Raw genomic sequence first — 20,732 nt, forward strand, 5'->3', positions numbered from 1 at the left:
ACAGCTACTGGTCAGAAAATATCTAGTATTATCAACATCAATAAATAACATTTACAGCATGGCTAATCTAAAAAGTGACACTGGGCTAAAAGTATCTCGAGAAAATTAACAATGAATGATTTGTTATGAATACGAAACATGCAGAGGCACGGATGTCAGTTATATAACCCATTTCTTGTATCACTGAAGAGTAAACAGCAGCCTATTCTTTCTGCTTATGAAAACACAGTAAAAAGCAGGCACATTTCTCTCCCATATTTCTCTCCCTTAATTAACAGATTTTTTACAACTGCAGAAAAATCTCATCTGCCTCCTTGTTCTGAACTGCTACATACAGATGCCTATTGCTCCCAAAGGCTTTTCTAAGATGCATCTGTAACAAAAGAATTGTAGGTGCATACCTTAACCTCTTGGTTGGCAAAAATCTCCACATCAACTCCACAGGCAACCAGAGTGGAGACATCACAGTCCATGCTACGAGCTGGCATCCCCCCCTTTTGTACACAGAGTTAGGCAACCTCAGAGTAACAGTCAGAAGGAGAAAAATAAAAAATAAATTAAAAAAAGAATCTTCAATTCAGTATTGCAATTGAACAGTCCAAAATTCTGTTTCAGTGCTGACAATAACTGCAAGCCTCTGACACAAGCTCTTTGCACTTAACTGAGTCGCTCCTTGCTTTTCCCTCGTACACCCACCAACTGAGCAGGCACAGCATAGTAACAGCGCTATTCCATCTCTCATGGCAATGACATCACCACAAAGACTGACATAAGCTAAATCTATTTTTTCAACCCTTTTATCTCTAGGCAGCACAGTGGATCAAATTGAACATGATTATGTGCTAAATCTGAACTCGGACTAAATCAATTCAAGCGGCGTTCGCTGGGAACTGAGTCATAGCTGTTGTTTCAGTTGAGTGCTTATGTTGGCAAAAAAAATCGCCTGACTCTGAAAGCTCTGTGCTGAGCGTAAATTAACCCAGCATTTAAAGCTACTCAGCTTAAGGTAATGTTTGGTACTTTATTGTATTTCAAAAATCTACAGCAGAGCACTAATGAAAACAAAACAAGCAAACAAAAAAAGCATTCTGCTTGTAATATCTCTATGTCTTCTTTTGTAGTAAAGCTCGCTAGAAAACCCCACATGCGAGATTAGAGAACATCAAGTTCTATCACCAGGAGTGATCAACATACAGCAAATTTGATCCCAGTACTTAGACATACAGGTTGGACTATGACTCATCTTTAGAAAGATCAGAGGCATGTCTGTGTGTGATGTGGAAGCCAATACCCCTTCAAAGAACAGAACATGAAAATTTCCCTTGAAATTAAAACTTCACATTGGCAGCCTTTATGCCATTTGTCCGTAGGGTTACTCCTTTGCAAACATAAGAGTATGCAGCTGAGTGAAATGGCTTTATGCAAAGTGATCACTTGCTGACTCAGTGGTCTGTTTATTATTTGCAAGTTTATTTTTTGATGATAGAAATAAAATATCTACAAAGTCGAGACTTCTAAAGTTCACAGAAGGGTAGGAACTGAAAGTGACCTCTGGAAAACATCTAGTCCAACCCTCCTGCTAAAGCACAGTAACCCAAAGCAGATCACATCCAGGCAGGTTTGGAATCTCTCCAGAGAAGGAGACTCCACAACCTCTTTGGGCAGCCTGTTCCAGTGCTCCAGCACTCCCAAAGTAAAGTTTCACCTCATGTTCAGATGAAAACTCTTGTGTTCTAGTTCATGCCAGTTGCCTCTTGTCCACCGAAAAGAGTCCAGCCCCAACAGTTTCCCCCCATCCTTTAGATACTGACAAGCACTGGTAAGATCTCCTCTCAGTCTGCTCTCCTCCAGGCTAAAGAACCTCAAGACCTGCAGCACGTATCACAGCATCACAGAATATTAGGGGTTGGAAGGGACCTCAAAAGATCATCTAACGCACCCTCCCACCAGAGTAGGATCACCTAAAGTAGGTCACATAGGAACGCATCCAGGTGGGTTTGGATGCCTCCAGAGAAGGAGATTCCACAACCTCACTGGGCAGCCCATTCTGGTGTTCTGTCACCCTCACAGTGAAAAAGTTTTTCCTTATACTTACATAAAACCTCCTATGCTCCATCTTGCACCCATTGTCCTGTGATTGGACATCACTGAGGAGAGCCTGGCTCTGTCCTCCTGACACTCACCCTTCACGTATTTACAAACATGAGGGAGGTCCCCCCTCAGTCTCCTCTTCTCCAAACTAAACAGCCCCAGCTCCCTCAGCCTTTCCTTATAAGGGAGATGTTCCACTGCCTTCATCATCTTTGTGGCTCTGCACTGGACTCTTTCAAGCAGTTTATCTTTATCCCAGACTTGCATTATTATTTTTCCTCTAACATTTCATTCTTTGATCCATAAACTACTTTTAACTGTTGCTGGCCTAGAGATGACATTTATGGGTAACTCAGATTAACAGGCAGAATTAAAATATTTAACTGTTGATACAAACCTAGCAGCAGCACATAGCTCAGCATAAGACAGTGTTCTGCTTAACTCCATCAAGAGATATTGCAGCTTCTACCATGCCCTGTGATGCCACGCACAGCTTGCTACTGGCATTTCAACCAGTTTGTCTAAATCTATCATGGCCACATATGCTGAACCACTGCCAGTCTGGGCTGCAACTACTATGCCCTTTGTGAAACGCAGAATGTGGAGAATATCTCATGTTCTTTGCACCAAAACTCTGCATTCAGACACCTAAAAGCAGAAGAAGCTTCAGATTAGACTCAGGCCGCTCAGTTTCCCATCTTATTCTTTCACCAACACCACAAATATGGTAAATGCAGGTGTTACCAGAAAACTAAGAAGTTAGTGAATAGTTGTCAAAGAGCTGGAAGGAAACACTGAAAGCAAAGATGAGTCATCTATAGCTGAGCCTTATGAAAGTTTTAGAAGTAATGGACCAATAGGATAAAAAAGCCCATAACAAACATTTGAAAAAAGTAAAGATCATGCTCATCACTAAGGTCTAGAAAGGCATCCAAAAAAGGAAAACAACGGGAAAAAGAGCTTCACTGGATAGCTCCGTAAGAATTTATTTTCTTTTAATATTTTTTTTATTTTTTAAAGTATCCCTTATCAATTCCAATAGCCCATCTCCTTAATCTTCTTATGGTAGGCACATGGCATGTGAACTGACCTGTTCCACTTCATGATTATTCTTGCATTTCTACTATTCACTTCCTTTCTAAACAGGATCACTGCAATTTTTCCATTCCATCTGAGTAAGGCAAGCTTACTGAGATCACAATTCCTTTTGTTTCTCATTTTGTCTTGCCTATTGCTAAGCATAACCTGTTTTTTTTCCTCTTAAAAACCACTCTAGCTGACTTGGGTATTTTAGTGAGCTCTTTACAGAAACAACCTAGTTGGTTTTGATTCACAAAGAAATATTGCCTAACAGAAGAACTGTACAGAGCATTTGAGTACTTCAAATTGCATCTTTCAATGTACGTCATATTCTATTTATTACTATTTGCTTCTCATTTGAAATCAAGACATAACCTTATGTGAGGTTTTGGGCTTTTTTTTTTCAGGGCACTGTACAACTTTTTATAGCCCCATCTAATGTAAAAAAAAAAAAACAACTCATATTATGGGATGATTTAAAATGGATTAATATTGACTGCTTTCTCCAGATTAGATTTGGTTTTCAATCAAATTTAAACTAGTGCAAAACCCTGACCTTCCTTTCGGAAGCAAACTACTACCAGTTTAAACCTTAGGAAGCTCTGCTGTGTCTGCACCTCACAGTAACATCATCCACGTTGTAATCAAAAACTTCAGCCAAATTGAGATGCAAGTGTCACGGTATTTTGCTCACTGGATGAAGCTTCTGTTCATTAACGCTAGTAACAGAGGGATTATTTCTGTAGCAGGTTTGTTTACAGCTGTAAATTGGTGCTGTACAAGTCTCGAACAATAGAAAGAAACCCTGCATCAGTGACCCTTTGATGCTTGAGTGAAACACCATAAACAGATTCATGTTATGTCTGACTCAAACGTTTTGAATTATCTGTATCCTTATTTGATCTCATCCAGCCTACATACAAGTCAAAAGTATTTAAATTGAGCTCCCTTATTTACCTTACGGACTTTTACAAATACAATCCTAATTTTAATCAGAATTATGAAAGATAAATATTTGTTAAACCCATAAAAACTTAGTAATGTAAGAGACAGCCCAGAAAAAGAGACCATTCTTTCATTTCTCTGTCTACAGCAGAAGACAAGAAAGGCCAACAAGATGCATTCTTCAGGAGCAAAATTAGCTCCTTCAAAGAGGTCTTTCACAAAGGTCTGAAAAGAAAGTGGAATACTGAACACCAAGCAGGGTTCAGTTCATCCACAGAATGACCATCCATCTCTTTTTTGTTTTGTTTTGTTTTTCATATGACACTGAGCATTGATTTGTCCAAAAGGATCGAAGAAACAGATAAATTCAGGCAGAGGAACACACCAGACCAGGAGAACATCGGCTGAGAACTGGGAAGAGAGGAGTTATCCTCATCTCTAGTTATACTGCCATTTACACCCTGCATATGTTGAAGGGAAAAAGGCTGGTATTTTCAGGACACATTTCAGAGAGATGTCTGAAGATAAGGGAGATGTGAAAGCAAATGCAATAAAATACATTACTTGATGCTGTGAGCTAGCATCAGGATGCTAGATGAATTCACTGTTACCCAGAAATAATATTCCCATTCTTAATTCCCAAAGAGAATGACCATCAAATGTTACTCTGTTAAATTATGCCCCTTTTAACAATGCTGTGAGGAATTTACCTGTTAATGTATACTCTTGTTAATAGATGAAAAAGCCTGTGATTCCATCAAGGTCCATTAGCAAAATCTCCAGGAAGGAAAAACAGCTGAAACGAATCTGTTAGGCCAGAGGAATTCTGTCTGAACCAACTTAGCCTTTCCTAGGTTGTAAATTGCTACCATCATAAATTTGCAGAGGTTATGGAACACAGCAACATCAAAAGTATGAAATAGAGCGTACAGAGGATCTTTAAACCCTCCAAAGATAATAGATTAAATACACAATAAAGTATCTTCTAGATGGAAAACGTAACTGCATTTACAATAAGTAAGAAAAACCGAACTATCTAGCAGCTACAAAACAACTCATTTTTCTAAGTTGAGTTTGACACCCAAGCTAAAGTTTCTACAAATTTTTAATTGGCAACAATTGTGGCAAAAAACGGTCTCAATTCACTCCTCTTAACAATTAACCCTTCCTACAGTCTGAAAATTTTTTAAAGCACAGAATTTTGTCCAGAATAAAAGAGAGAACAAAAGTTTAATTACACTTAGAATAACCCTAAATAATTAAGTTAATCAGACAAGCAGAAACTCTAGGGCTTGGAAAATCCCTGAACTATTCCTCAGATGGCCTTAGTTTTTGGAAAAGTAACTTTTCTGTAATAACTTTGTGTTAGTCACACTTGCAGATATCAGAATCTGATGGCTCAGGAGTCAGGAAACAAATCATAAACATTATGAATGATTTCTCCCTCCTTCAATAAGGATAATACCAAGCAACTCAAACACCCACAGATGATAATGTGAGACTACTTCAGTGACTGAATAAACGACTGTGTCATTTAGGCAACATCATTTTGCTGTCTCATTTAGCTATATGCAAGTTCTAACTCTGAGTCAGAATTGTTCAGTTACTTTTAACACAGCAGTATCATTCATGGTCCTCAGCTTCCAAGTACATGCAAGGAGGTGTGAGGGGGTGGAAATCAATGCACGTGTCTTCTGTCTACTGGAAATAGTTACAAATCCTTCTTTGTGCCAGGTCCATACAGCATAAGAACAGTTATGGTTCCTGCCTATAGAACCCTCTCTTGTAAAATGAGCTGCCATAGTTCAGAAGTCAGGACATCCTCGATTCAGGTGGCCAACAGATGACCACCTATAGAATATCTAACATGCACATGAATCCCTGATAACAGAAGAGGATCACAATCCTGCAGTGCTAGCTAAATTTATTTGGCAGTCTATCTACACAATATCATAGCTAAACTGCATAGGTTTCAGTTTTAAATTAAGAGACCTAAACATAGATTTACACATCCCAGTATATACATTGCCACTCTAGGTGACAGATTTGGGACTTGATTTCATTGTTTCAGCATGGACAGCTAGTGTAATGGGAGATGCCTTAGGATTTCCAAGACACATGCACAGGGTTGACAAATTTGATAAGGGACTTCTGGAAGACCCTTGTCTTCTGAACCATCTGCCAGAGGCCCTGAGAGATTCTTCAGGATATTTAAATTAGCACTAAAGCACCTGTATTTGGACAGCTGGATGCTTCTTGCTCAATTTGTGGGATTTTGCTGACCAGTCACTTAATCTGTAGTTTAGGAAGGGCTGAGTTGCTTCTCTTCTGCAGTCTAAGCAACCTCAACTCTCTCAGCCTGTCTTCACAGTAGAGATGTCCCAGCCCTTTTATCATTTTTGTGGCACTCCTCTGGCTGCATTCCAATAGACCTATGCCACACACAGAATGCTAGGTCGATGCTCTGAGAGCTCCAAGAAATTCTGAAATCTCAGGCACCTTCTCAGTTTGCACTGGGAAGACAGAGGCATTCATAGACTGGCAGGGGAGCGAAACACTAAAGAGAGAGATTTAGTCCTTGACAGAACTTTCTATGTGACCTTGGCCGAAAAAAAGTGCAGGAACACACATTCAGAAGGCCTCAGAGCCCTTTGTTTTGTTTGGATTTTAAGTTCAAATCAGACAGGACAGGTTCTCTCCTTTACTACACATCATTTAACAGATGATGCTGGTTGGGATAGGCCTGTAATACTCCTGCCTAAAAATGGGAGTTACAGCTATCCATGAACTCTCTTAACAGTATGTATTTTTAAATAATTTCCATTTATCCCTACTTGTCTCAGACTAGCAAGAGTATTTAACATACCTGTATAATTTCCTTGTCATTTGAGATGCTTCATCACAGCAAAATGCCCTTGAAAGAAGAGCCTGGAATATCAATGCTCACTGCTGTGAGAAACCAACCTTATCTCTCAACTGCAGCTCTTGCCCAGGACATGCAGGTGAGAGATTTAATGGCTGTGCTGAGAGAAGACAGTGCTTACTGGCAAACCAGCACAATCAGTCCAGTTCAAAGTGAAAAAAAATTGGAAAAAGAGAGTCTACTGTCAAACAGCATGCAGTCAGACAGCAAATAACCAAGCAATGAATAATAGATTTCTTTCATAATTGCTAGTTTATCCTGCTATTATAGGGTGGGTATTTATTTTACTGCAACACTTCAAATCAGATAGTCTCTTCTGTTAATCCCCTGATCCAATTGCAGACAAAAAAAAAAAAAAAGTGTTGATACTTAAAATTTACCACATACCAATAACCATTCTTCATTGCAGACAGTCTTTCATTTTGATAAATTCTCTAGGTTTATTTTTTATGTTCATAGAACAGACAATTAGATTAGATAATATGGGACCCAAAAGTCAGATATAAAACTTCTACAGTGGCTCTAAATTGAAATGTGAAATTTATTAAGGGAGTTGTGGGCTTTGCCCTACAGCATATATCTGATGACAGCAAAAAGAAATCTGAGTGATTCTAAAACATCAGTGAAGTTGTATTTATAAATAGATTTATTAGAGTCCCTCTCCACAAGGCTAATTTCATGAATAGGAGAAAGAGACCATGATGTTCCATTTCGTTCACCATCTTCACCAACGGATGAAGGGATGGGGTGTACTTTCAGCAGGTTTGCTGATGATACAAAACTGGGGGGAGTGGCTGACACACCAGAAGGCTGTGCTGCCATTCAGAGATCTAGACAGCCTGGACAGCTGGGAAGAACCTCATGAACTTCACTAAGGTGACTTCCCTAAGGTTAAGTGTAGGCTGCTGCACCTGGGGAGGAATAACCTCCTGCATCAGTATAGGTTATGGGTTGACCTGCTGGAAATCAGCTCTGCAGAGAAGGACATGGAAATTGTGATGGATGAGCTAACCATGAACCATCAATGTGCCCTTGAGGGCAAGGCTAACAGCATTCTGGGGTGCATTAAGAAGAGTGTCAAGGAAGGTTCTACTCCCCCTCCACTTTGCTCTAGTGAGGCCACATCTGGAGTACTGTGTCCGATTCTGGGCGTCCCAGTTTAAGAGAGACAAGAAAGCACTGAATAGAGTTCAATGGAGTCTACAAAGGGGACTGGAGCATCTCTCTTACAATATGAGACTGGGAGATCTGGGGCTGTTATACAGCTTAACAGCATCTAAACGGTTGAAAGGATGGGGCCAGACTCTTCTCAGCAATAGTCAATGATAGGACAAAATGCAACAGGTGCAAATTAGAGCACAGGAAGTTCCATAACGAAAGTTTACATCAAGGGTGATGGAACACTGGAGCAGGCTGCCCAAAGAGATTGTGGAGCCTCCTTCTCTGGAGAGATTCCAAACCCATCTGGACACAATCCTGTGCAACCTACTCTAGGTGAACCTGCTTTAGTAGGGGAGCTGGACTAGATGATCTCCAGAAGTCTCTTCCAATCCCTACAATACTTTGATTTAAGAGCCTGTATCTTAAGTCAAAATAGAAAAGGTCAGATTTAGTTTCCTCCTTTTCCTCTCCCTAAATATCCAGACTTTTTTTCCTAACTACATTTGAGAAATAGTCTTCCATTGACCCGGACCAGAACAAGTCTTTCATTGTTCTGTTTTGCACTCTCAGTTAGTTTAATATTTCAGTAGTTTGTATAAAGTGTAATACAGCTCTAAAGAGATATTAATGAAAATAAAGCAGGTCTAGTTCTCACACAGTCATCTCATGAATGAAGCATCAGCACAGTGATTTCAGAAGATGTGTGTTTAATGGAGTTCTAAACCATCTAGTCATTCTGTATGTTGGTTCGCTCTCTAATAAAAGGGCATTAACAACGCATTGTCAATATTAAATTGACAGTAATTAAATAGTAGGTATTTGAAAAACATACAAGTGAGTGACAGAAAATTGATCTTATTTCAAAGCAATTTATCTATATTTAAACAATCATCTTCTTTCTGAACAACAAACCCAATTGTGTGTCATTACAAAAACCAAAACATTGTCTAGTAGAAGAATATTTCCATACAAAAATTTTTAACAAAGCCTTGTTTTGATAGTGATAAACTGTGTGATAAATGTTAATACCCTGTTATAATGGAAAGCTGCAGATTGCATGGGGCTTTGAGGATTCTGGTCTAATGAAGGTACCCTTGCCTGTGACAGGGCAGCTGGAACTTCCAACCCAAACCATTCTTGATAATGCACAGGACCCAAACTGAGGTGAAAAAAAAAAAATCCATCACAGCTTGACATTATATCAGTTGGAGGCCACCATTTTACACAGCTTTCCTCTGTAAAGGAATCTTTTCTGTTTGCATAAAGCAAGCAGAACTTCCTGTTAAAAAGGCAATTGTTTCCTCCTTGTTGAAAAGACAAAGATTGCAAGTACTAATTTTTAATTTAATATGCAGCTTTAAAAAAATATGAACAAGCAAAATTCTACTTCACTTGAAATATCCCAAATTATATCAGAATTTCCTCAGGCCAGAGATAAAATTAGCCTCAAATATTACGAGATATCAGAGTACATTAGAGGTTGGAAGGGACCTCCAGAGATCATCGGGTCCAACGCTCCTGCCAAAGCAGGATCACCTAGGGTAGTGTGCACAGGAATGAATCCAGACAGGTCTTGAATATGTCCAGAGAAGGAGATTCCACGTTATGGGGGTACCACCTGCTCTCAAAAGAAGTACTTGGAACTACCTTGTTGTGTTTCATGGCACAATTTTCAGCAACTTAAACAAGAAAAAAATCATGCTTCAAAATGCAAGTAACAGAGGAAAATCACAACTCTTTAAATTAGTTCTTCAGAGACTGCTAAAAAGTATTCTAACATTGAGTGATATCAAAATGATAGCAACCACTTCTCACGGAAAGGCTATGCTCTGCAGCTAATCCAGACTTATTTCCACTCTAAATTACCAAGTGTATCTCAAGCATGTTTATGTTTCTATGACACAAGGAAGTAATTGAAGACAGTTAAAAGCCAAGAAACATTCCTTGAAGATAACTGAATTAGAACTTGAACAAAAAATAATTTCTTATCTTTTGGACAGAGCAACCAAAAGAGTTATATATTTCCTATTCCATCAATTTTCCTTCAGCATCTTAAAATATTATTGTAATGTCTGGTTGCTATTTACAAAATATTTTACATATGCCAAAGAACACAGCCAGATTTCTGAAGGGACATGTACCAGGCCAAATGCAGTAAGTAAATTTTAAAAAGAACAAATTCTCCAGTGAAACAATTCCTCTATCAGGTTGCAGACCGTTGCAGAGCAGAAGTGTGCCCCACATTAGACTGTCTTAAGAGAATGCAGTTGAAATCTTTAAGGCATCACTTTCATTGTAGTGCTAGCCATAGAATAAAAAAATTGCACGGATTAAAAAGATTGCAAAGATTAAATGAGCATCTTGCTAGCCACCAGAGGACACTCCCACCAGTCTGCTATCTAGCTATGAGCCAAGAAGCACAGTGGTCATGGAATAGGGGCAAGGTACAATCACACAGTCTTACAGTGATCCCACCTTAGCAACAGCATAAACCACCAAAGACTAAAAAACATTCACTCATAAAGATACCTATTCTGACATCCATAAAAATATTCCCAACCTGCTGGTAAGGCAGGGTTGTTATGAACTAAAAAGTCACACCACAAACAAAAAAACGTTTTAACGTTGACAGGTTTGGAGCTATGTGTGGTTTTTAAAAACATCAGTTTAAGGTCTGGAAAAATTATTTCAATTTCAATGGTCTGTATTTTTGACTTCTCCACAAATGCCTTCAAACCATTCCCCCGTTTTGACAACTTGCTCTATTGAAATTAGTAAATAAATTCTTCAGTTTATTAACACAAATAATTAGTTTTACTGATTTATTCCTATGCAAATTTCTGTAACTAAAGCATTTCTACAAGCTTCACATACAAAATCAAAAGTAATTCCTTTGCCCCTAAAATGTAAAAGGGAATACAGATTAAGGAATAATTTAGGGCTACTCCTGGAGCAAAAGCTGAGTAAAGAAATAGTACTTTTTAAAAGCAAAATTTAAAAAGGCAGAAAAAGAATTAGGTTTCTTTTCTACCATGTAAAAACCAGTATCCTCCAACAGTGATTTTGTAATCCTCAGTGAAGTCTCATGCTGCAAGTTAAGACAGAATCGTAATTCTTATAATTTGTATTTCTGATGATCATTTTTCATCTATAATGCTGATGGAGAATTCAGTTGGGCAGACATTGCTTTGTCTGGAATTGAACTATTATTTCCTTTGGTGAACAGGAAGCAGGAGTTTCTGTTATTGCCACCATGAATTTGTTAACTAAATGCCACAGAAGAGCATACATAAATAAAAGTCATGTGAAGTCCATGTAGTTTTGAATTCAAATGGAAGTAACAGAAACAGATCTCTGACAGAGATTTGAGTTTTCAAAGTGGTAGATAACAGAAGCAAACCCAACCCCCTTTCTGCTAATTCAGAATCTGCTGCAATCCAGGAAGCCACTGAAAATGGCTGCTCTGGGGAAAAAGACTCCTGTGAGCAACACAGGACCCCTACGTCCCGTTTGTGCAAAGTTGTCTAACCACTTCATCCTGTCTCTTATGCTACTTTGAAGATCTCATTCGTTGAGTGCTTTCTTGCCTTAGTTTATTACTTATAAATTCTAATTCAAAACATCTGAAATTTTCACCTCAAGCCTAAGGCAGGGGATCCTCCAATTTGATCAGTTTAGGGTTGTGTATCAAGCCATAAACCCACATGAATGGACAAGAATAAACACAGCTTTCTTAAATACAGGTAGAAGTGCAGTAGGCAAACACAAGCTTACACAACTTCAAGAAATTTTTGAAAGATGTTTTGAAAGAAATCATTGCAATCCATGCACTCAAATACTCAAAAAGGCAGCAGATGTTTAAAGTTAGCCTCTTTCCAAAAAAGAATCTGTCATAGATTTTTGCCTGGCATGGTTTATTTCAGATAAATAAATGGGGGATCATGTTTAATAAATCATCTTTCTGCACCACTCCTGGAAACATTCAGAGTTTGGGTAGAGGCTATAAGCAACCTGATCTAGTTGAAGATGTTCCTGCTTACTACAGGGGAATTGGACTAGATGACCTTTAAAGGTCCCTCTCAACCTAAAGCATTCTGTGATTCTATGATCTGATACAGTACTGGACAGCAAATTGTTTATTAGTGCAGAAGACAGGATTGGTATAGGAACCACAAGGTGCAGAAGAGGATACCTCCGCCTTTAGTGCCAACAGAGGAAGTAGCAGACCAGGGGAAGGCTATTAATACCAATTCTATTGAAATGGATTATTAGCAGTAATTTTATCTGGCATATTAATGAGAACCCACGCATGACTCATGACAACCCATGCAACAGACAGGCACTCACAAAACTGCCAAAGATCTTCAAAGCACAGGAAGATGAAGATTAGGACTGCAGGTTTGTCAGAGCAGCAACACAGGTAAAATAACAGAACAAGCATTTGGAAAAAGCTAACACAACCCCAGCTTTCAGCAGCAGAATATTTCCAGGTAAAGAAAGACAAAGTATTACATCACTTCAGAACACCTCAGCTAAGTATTTGGTACAGTTCACAGAAGAGTTAGATGAAAGATGATGCAAATGAATGCACACTTGTCCTTAAATATCAAGCTCCAAGATGTGTGGGAATGCTAAGTGGAGAGAATGATTGGCATTGCTGTTGGAAAGATAAAGGACAAGAGCAATTTGATTTTTAACTTGGGGGGATATGGAGAACAAAGGCAGTGACAAACTTGAAATGGAATGGTAAAACAAGCGTGAATGTGTAAGAGCGTCAGTGATGGAGTTAAAAAGAAGCCTGAGCACACTCACTCCGTTTTGCATCATTCATTACATCAGAATCACAGCCACAATGACTCATAAAGATGATGCTTAACAGCAATGTTGAATAAGGAAATAGCACAGCTGAAAATCTGCGAGTTATGAGACCCAAGCACGTGGTCAGCTCAGCCAAGAGATTATTACAGCAAATACATTCCTTTGGCTGCAGAAGTAGTGGGTAAGAATAGTTCCTAAAGGTGAAGTTTGCTGAGTATAGATAAAATTAGATGGATTGTCTGGGTCTGTCTCCTGGAATCAGGGCAAGACACTATGAGATATTCTACATAAAAGAACAAAAAAGACGTCAGAGAAGGAACAGGAGTTTGGTTTCACTCCTCCAAGCTTTTACATTGTCAGTAAAGTGCAAGCAAGTGTCCATTAAAACAGGCCAGATGGATTTAAGGAGCCAGATGAAAGAACTTGAAAGCTGAGTCAACTCCGACGTTTGTGCTGATGATTAAAATCTGGGGGTAAAAAAAAAAAAAAAAAAAAAAAAGGAACAATCTAAGGCAACTTAGAGATGGTTCCTACCAAAAGAGACAATGCAGCACAGAGCATGTCTCATCAGTAAATTGGGAATACAGCATCAAATTCAAGCCTAACAGGAGCTCATTAATAACCTAAGAACATACTGGAAGCTATTTTATTTCCACAGAGCCTGATTTTAATTTGGGTAAAAACTTCAAGAAGTGCCAGTTGAAGAAGTGCCCAAATTTGTGAAATAAAGTTATTTTAATGACTGGTAAATCAGCACAAGCAATAGATAATTTTAAATTAACTGGTCTACAGTGATTAATTTAAGCGTGGGCAAGCAAGAACCAGAAGTCTGATACCAGCATACTAACACTCCTGATTCTATCAAGAAAATTCTACTTCACACTGACCTTATAGGAATGCTTTAAAAGAACAGTCTTAAGTTGTGACTTTTTTTTTTTATAATAGGAGAAAGACAAGTAAGAATCAGAGAATAGCTGCAGCTGGAAGTCAAGTCTCAAGATCATTTAGTCTAAGTCCCTGCTCTGTGTGGAGGGCTACAGCAGATTACTTAGGGTAGTATCCAGCTTTTTCAACTCAAATTTAGATTATTTCCACAGACAAGAGACCACAGTCTCACCAGGCAAACTGTACTAGTCCTTGACCACCGTACAATAAAACCCCTTTTTTTCTGTTACCGTAAACATTTTTTCCAATACTTACATGAAATTTCCTCTTACAATTTGTGCCCACTGCTGGTTTTCATTCCACTGAACACCATGAAGAAGAGTCTGGTTTCATCTTCTTCACTCCCCTCACTTATACTGATAAAATCCCCTTGAGCCTTCTCTTCTCCAAGCTGAACTGTTAAAGCTCTCTCAGCATCTCCTCACACAATGTCACAGTACCTGGATGACCTTCATGGCCCTTTGCTGGACTCTCTCCAGCAAGTGACTCTATGGTACTGGGAAGCCCAGAACTCCCATCCTAGCACAGTAATTTACTTGCACATGGCCGTTCAGTAGCTCCATCACACAGATATGCACAGAGCAGAATATAATGGGACATTATGGCAATGGGACATTAACTTGTGTATCAAAAAATGTATTTTGGTTTTAAAATGTTTGAGAGACTTTACATGAGTAAGAATCATGCTAATGTGGCCTCAGGCATTCTTTATTATTCTTTTCAAGCAGGTGAAAAAACCAAATCTCTATTTCAATACATTTCACATAACACAATAGCATTTTATGGGTGCCTGAATATTTGCATTTAGTTCAGATCTGGATTGTGCTTTTGAAACAAGCCTCTTGACAAGTGCAACCTATCACACTTTGTTCTGCACCAGTGATCAGGCTGAGTGTGCAGATTGGGTTTCTTTGGACAAAATTGGAGCGGAAGAGGCATTCCAATAATCACAGAATGGTAGGGGTTGGAAGAGACCTCCAGGGATCATCTAGTCCAACAGCCCTGCTAAAGCAGGTTTGTATAGACCAGGTTGCCAAGGATCACGTCCAGGCAGGTTTTGAATCTCTCCAGAGAAGAAGGCTCCACAATCTGTCTGGGCAGCTTGTTCCTGTGCTCTGTCACTCTAATATTTAGATTGAACTTCCTGTGCCCATTGCCCTTTGTCCTGTCACTGGAAAAAGACTGATAATGAAAAATTTCAGTCCAGAGGACCTAAACAAGATTATAGAGAAGTCTGAAATACCACATCCAAACACACACACAATTGTTTTCATCTACAGATCCACCCCTGCTTTGCTACCCTGCTCTTTAATGCAGACACAGCCAATGAACCCCTTCAAGACCTCAGTCCCAAAACAGCTTCACTTTGCAGAGGCTGTCAGAAAGGAAGAACTTAAGCACATGGTATTCAGCCACTATCATGGGGGGGGGGGGGAACAAAATAATTATATTTTATCAATAATGCAAGAAATATTAGATTGGTGTTGGAATGATTCTAACCATGTTCCCCCTTCACAGTCACAAGAGAAGGAATGCAAAATCTGATCTATAATGACAATGCACAGAAGGGCCAGGAAGCAATCCCAATAAAAGCATGATTTTAAGAGGCCTGCACCCAACCATGCTCCATCTATAGCAGTTTATGTGCAAGGAAACTCTATATTTGCCATTTAGGTGACAAAAAAGCAGACACCAGGCATTTGTAGTGTCAGCAGTTTTGCCACAGTGTTCACACAAAGTTTGAAAGTTTTACAAAGCCAATGCTAACAGAACCAGAGCACACAGAAATGACTGACTTTGCTGAACGATCTTCAAAATTCAAAGAGCAGAAGAATACCCATGTATCTAAAGCCATGTTACTTTCCAGGATACAATGAAGTGCCATATAGATGTATGTTTTATAGGACAGTAGAATAATCTGCTTTGGAACGGGCCACTGAAGGTCACCTAGTATAACTGTCCACTCAAGGCAGAGAGAGTTTCTAAGTTAAATTAGATTGCTCAGGGCCTTGTTCAGTCAAGTTCCAAAACATCTTCAAGGGTGGAGGATCCTCAGCCTCCTTCAGCACTTTGATTCAGTGTTTACCAACCATGAACACTGGTTTTCCTCATATCCAGTCAGAATTTCCCACACCACAACTTACATTTGCTGCCTTCTGCCCTTTCCTTGTGCACATGCAAGAGTCTGACTATTTCTTTTCTACACCTCACTCTGTGGTAGAAGACAAATGAGGTTTACTCTTCTCTTCCTTAGGCTGAACAAACCCAGCCCCCATAGACAGTCTCTCCACATGTCAAATGCTCCTTCAGTGCTCCTCTCCAATTTGTCTACTGTTTTGTTTTTTCTCCATAGGGGAGCCCCAAAGAGGACACTATTCCAGATGTTGATTCACAAGTAAATAAATCACCTCCTTCAGCCTGCTGGCTCTGCTCTTGCTGACGTAGCACACTACACAGCTGTGACTGAAGAACAGAATTTAAATATTTTCAAATACAGAAGCATTACAGTGAGAAAATAAGAGTTGAAAGAAAATTTGCCCATCTACTGCATCCCATCACGGGGTTACCTGCTGGGCAGCTTTCTATCCAGCAATAAAGCTGCTTCCTATCCAGCAATAAAGCTGCTTCCTGCAGGAAATGCCAGACATTGCCAGTTTCCTGGGAAGTCCTTTCCAATATCCCTGTAAGGCTGTGTTTCTACTCCCAGCTCTTTCCAAAACTCCACTGTGCTGCAGGTTTCTTCCTCTATCTGGCATCTACCTCCCTCTCCTACCTTGCATTCTGGATGCCTGTCCTTCCTAGTGCTCTGTTGCCTCCAAGGAATAAATAACACCTCTGACTGTCCAGCAGCTCAGGTTTCAGGGTCTAGTAGCTCACAGGAGGCAAACTGAGCTTTCTCTGCAGGCAAGCCCCAGCCATTAAAAAAACCAGAACAAACCTACACAGACAACAAATAACACACTAATACTAAGCACACAAATATAACGCAAATATCATCTGTTTCATAAGCATTTTAAAGAGCTTTCAGCAAGACTGACTCATCAAAACCCTTACCCAATGATCTCATTTATAAGCTGAGGAAGTGTGGGCTGCATGAATACACTTAAAATTGGTCAAAAACTTGCTGAACTGACAGGCACAAATGCAAACAATCAAGTGCTTAACATTAATTTGGCAACAGGTAGCAAGCACTACTGGAAAGAAACTGTCACTCAGTATGGACACAGGGATCAAATTTAACTCCCAGTAGAGAGTTACACAAAAGCAAAAGAAAATTTTACATCTCAAGACCTTTAAGATCATCTAGTCCAACTGTCAACCTGACACTACCGTATCACTAAACCATGTCCCAAAGTGCCACATCTGCACATTTTTTTAACACCTTCAGGGATGGTAGCTTCACCATTTCCCTGAGCAACCTATTCCAATTCCTGATCACTCTTTCTGTAAAGAAATCTTCCCTAATACCCAACCTAAACCTCCCCTAGGGCAATTTGAGGCCATTTCCTCTCATTCTATCACTTGATAGTAGGAAGAGACCAATACCCATCTCATTACAACCGTTTCTCATGTAGTTCTACAGAATAAGGTCTCCCCTCAGCCATCTCTTCACCAGACTAAACAAACCCAGCACTGATGAGGTCATACCTTGCATACTGTGTTCAATTCTGGGACTCTCACTTCAAGAAAGACATTGAGGTACTGGAGTGGGTCCAGAAAAGGACAATAAAGCTCGTGAAGGGTCTGGAGAACAGATCTTATGAGAAGTGGCTGAGGGAACTTGAAAAAGGAGGCTCAGGGGAGACCTTATGAATCTCCACAACTACCAGAAAGAAGACTGGAGTGGGGTGGGAGTCTGATGTCTTCTGTCTAAGAACAAGTGATAAGATGAGACGAAATGGTCTCGAGTTGCACCAGGGAAGGTTTAGGTTGGGAATTAGAAGAAACTTCTTTATTGAAATGGTTATCAAACACTGGAATAGGCTCCCCAGAAATGTGGTTGAACCACCATGCTTGGAGATACATAAACAGTGCATAATGTGATGCTAAGGAATATGCTTTAGCACCAGACTTTGTACAGTTAGTTAATGGTTGGGCTCAATGATCTTAAAGGTCGTTTCCAACGGAAACAATTCTATGATTCTAAGTGGAGAATTTAAAATGCCAGTAAGAAATGTGAAGAAAAAGAATCACAGAAACATTCAGGTTGGAAAAGACCCTCAGGATCACCAAGTCCAACCAATAATCCTACTCTACAAGGTTCACCCCTAAACCATACCCCAAGCACCACATCCAAACAACCTTTAAACACATTCAGGATTGGTGACTCAATCACCTCCCTGGGCAGCACATTCCAATCCCTGACCCCTCTTTCTGTGAAAATTTTTTTCCTAATATCCAGTCTGAACCTATCCAGTCATAGCTTGAGGCCATTCCCTCTTGTTCTATCACTAATTACCTGTGAGAAGGTAATTAGTGAAAGAACAAGAAAAAGCTCCCACGTTTCCTTTCCTAGCTTTTAAAAAGGTCCTTATCCCTACCTTCTGGTAAGTCTATTTAGACATATGAGAGGTGAAAAGGAAAACACCCTACAAGCTTGAAAAATCTCAATGTGACAAACAGCTTCCCTCACAAAACCAAACAAAAAAACCCCAAACTCTACTTTTTTTTTTTTTTAAGCTGCACAGAACCTATCAGCACTGCAGAACACTTCAATTTCAATTGCATAAAATGTTCCATTCAAACCTTGTAGATAATTCCTACTCAGCTTCAGTTCAACTGAAATGTATGAGTTGGCATTTAATTCAGAGTTTGAATGACTGTATAAGCTATCTGAAATTTTACATAACTCAAGTGTCATGTATCCAAACACAGAGTAACACACACCAGCAATACAAACAAGCTTTTAAAAGAATAGATTCTCTTCTAGAAGTATGCTCTAGTTAGAGAAAGTAATTTGAAAATGAGAATATACATTGTGAAATGACAGAATATGCATGCAGCAGCACTCTCTGATTTAATAATCTGAAAGGAGTAAGACTGTGATCCAGGGGAAAGCACACAGTAAGAGGAAAAAAGCTAAAGCAAAGGAACTGGTTGAATTCCCTTTTTAAACGTCTTCTCTAATCATTCTGACAAGTGGCAGACATCTATCTCAAGTACTTAGAAAGAGGCCATTAAGAGAACTCCGTAGTGGGGTTTTTTTTTTATCCAATCAAAATTTCTTTATTGTGCTTGCTTGCGAAAAAATAGATTCTGTTGCCTTTGGAGACTATACCAGCAGCACTACGAGGTAAGGTGGCAGAAACAGCTGGCTAATACCTGACTGTGCACCAAAGCTGAGAAAAAAAGCAAACTGGAGGAGTACAGTTTAACTAGATCCTAAAGTAGTTTATAGCCTATTTATTAAACTGGTTTTAAAGATAAACTTCTGCTTTGTCATGCTGTCATGGTTTTCTTTAAAATCTAAATTGATGTATTGCTTTGGGTTCCTCATGAATGTCAGTATCTACTGAGAAGAAATTCAATCCTAATAAGCATGAAAGTTTAAGATCTAATGCAATATTGTAATCTTGGGGTTTGTTGCTTCTCTAAATCAAATTACATTTGGGGCCCTTACTACAAGAAAGGCACTGAGGTACTGGAGAGGATCCAGAGAAGGGCAATAAACCTGAAGAACAGTTCTTGTGAGGCATAGCTGAGAAAACTAAGGTTTAGTCTGTAGGAAACAAGAAAAAAAAAAAAAAGCTGAAGGGAGATATTCTCACTCTCTATAACCACTTGAAAGAAGGTTGCAGCAAGGTAGAGGTGGGTCTGTTCTCCCTAGTAACAAGTGAGAAGAGAAGAAGAAATGGCCTCAAGTTGTACCAGGGGAAGTTTAGGTTTAGGTATGAAACTTGACTGAAGGGGTTATCAAACAGTCTCTCCAGGTTGAATCGCCACTGATGGAGGTTTAGAATACGCAGAGATGTGGTGCTACGGGACATGGTTTAGCACCAGATCTAGTAGAGTTAGATAATAGTTAGATGATCTTAGTCTTTTCCAACTGAAACAATTCTATGATTCTGTAAGAGCACCAATAGTAATAACTACTGTGTAAAACTATTTTGCAGGTCTGAAATGAAACTCAAGTACACTTAGGGTGAGCACTGATGCTCATACTGCACAAAACCAGCCAGGCCTTAAAATTTTATTTTGTACTTAATATTCAAATGTCAGGGTATTTAAAACTACATTCCTTACCTATGTTATCTTTCCTTCTTCTCACAGCTGACAAGCTATGTGGTACATGAAGGAGTCAGCAGATGGCACCCATGGCACTCAATACAACCAAAGCACACACATTCTAATGTCTAGTTCACAAACAGTGGATTATTCACAGAAAGTGTGGGGTTTTCCTTTTAACAATGTAAATACTATAGTATGCAGTGTAACTAGTAGCTATAAATCATCTCCACTATCAAAGTGACTTGCTGCATGGCTATTAGGTGAAAGAAAAGATCAGAAAAGTGAAACAGGGCTTTTCACTTTCATAATTCTAGTCTCAAATTCCACAATATTGGTGGTTTTGTCTAGTTTTCAGAACCAATGCATCTGCGTGAGAATCCCTGTTTCAAATCCTCTCCTTCACCCCACCCTACCTGAAAAAACTCCAGTTTTATAGGTCTGGGGTTAATAGCAGTCCCTACACTACAAGAATATGGATAAAGGACAGCTGAAGGTCCCTCAAAGGGAGGTCACTAGCTGCTAATGCAGAAATAAAGATAAA

General features: G+C 39.3%; 1 protein-coding gene across 2 annotated transcripts in view; it reads right to left on the reverse strand.

The window, feature by feature from the left end:
- RCAN2 (regulator of calcineurin 2) overlaps positions 1-20,732 on the reverse strand; it is a 68,592-nt gene that overhangs the window by 34,205 nt on the left and 13,655 nt on the right. The window contains exon 1 of one of the 2 annotated variants that reach the window (XM_054383846.1): positions 402-488. The exons of the other annotated variant lie outside the window; for it this stretch is intronic. Coding sequence (XP_054239821.1) covers positions 402-488 — 87 coding nt within the window. Of the gene's footprint in view, positions 1-401; positions 489-20,732 lie in introns of those variants that run through there. 2 annotated transcript variants of the gene reach the window in all.

This window comes from Indicator indicator, chromosome 9 (assembly GCF_027791375.1).
Source record: "Indicator indicator isolate 239-I01 chromosome 9, UM_Iind_1.1, whole genome shotgun sequence".
Taxonomy (NCBI): domain Eukaryota; kingdom Metazoa; phylum Chordata; class Aves; order Piciformes; family Indicatoridae; genus Indicator; species Indicator indicator.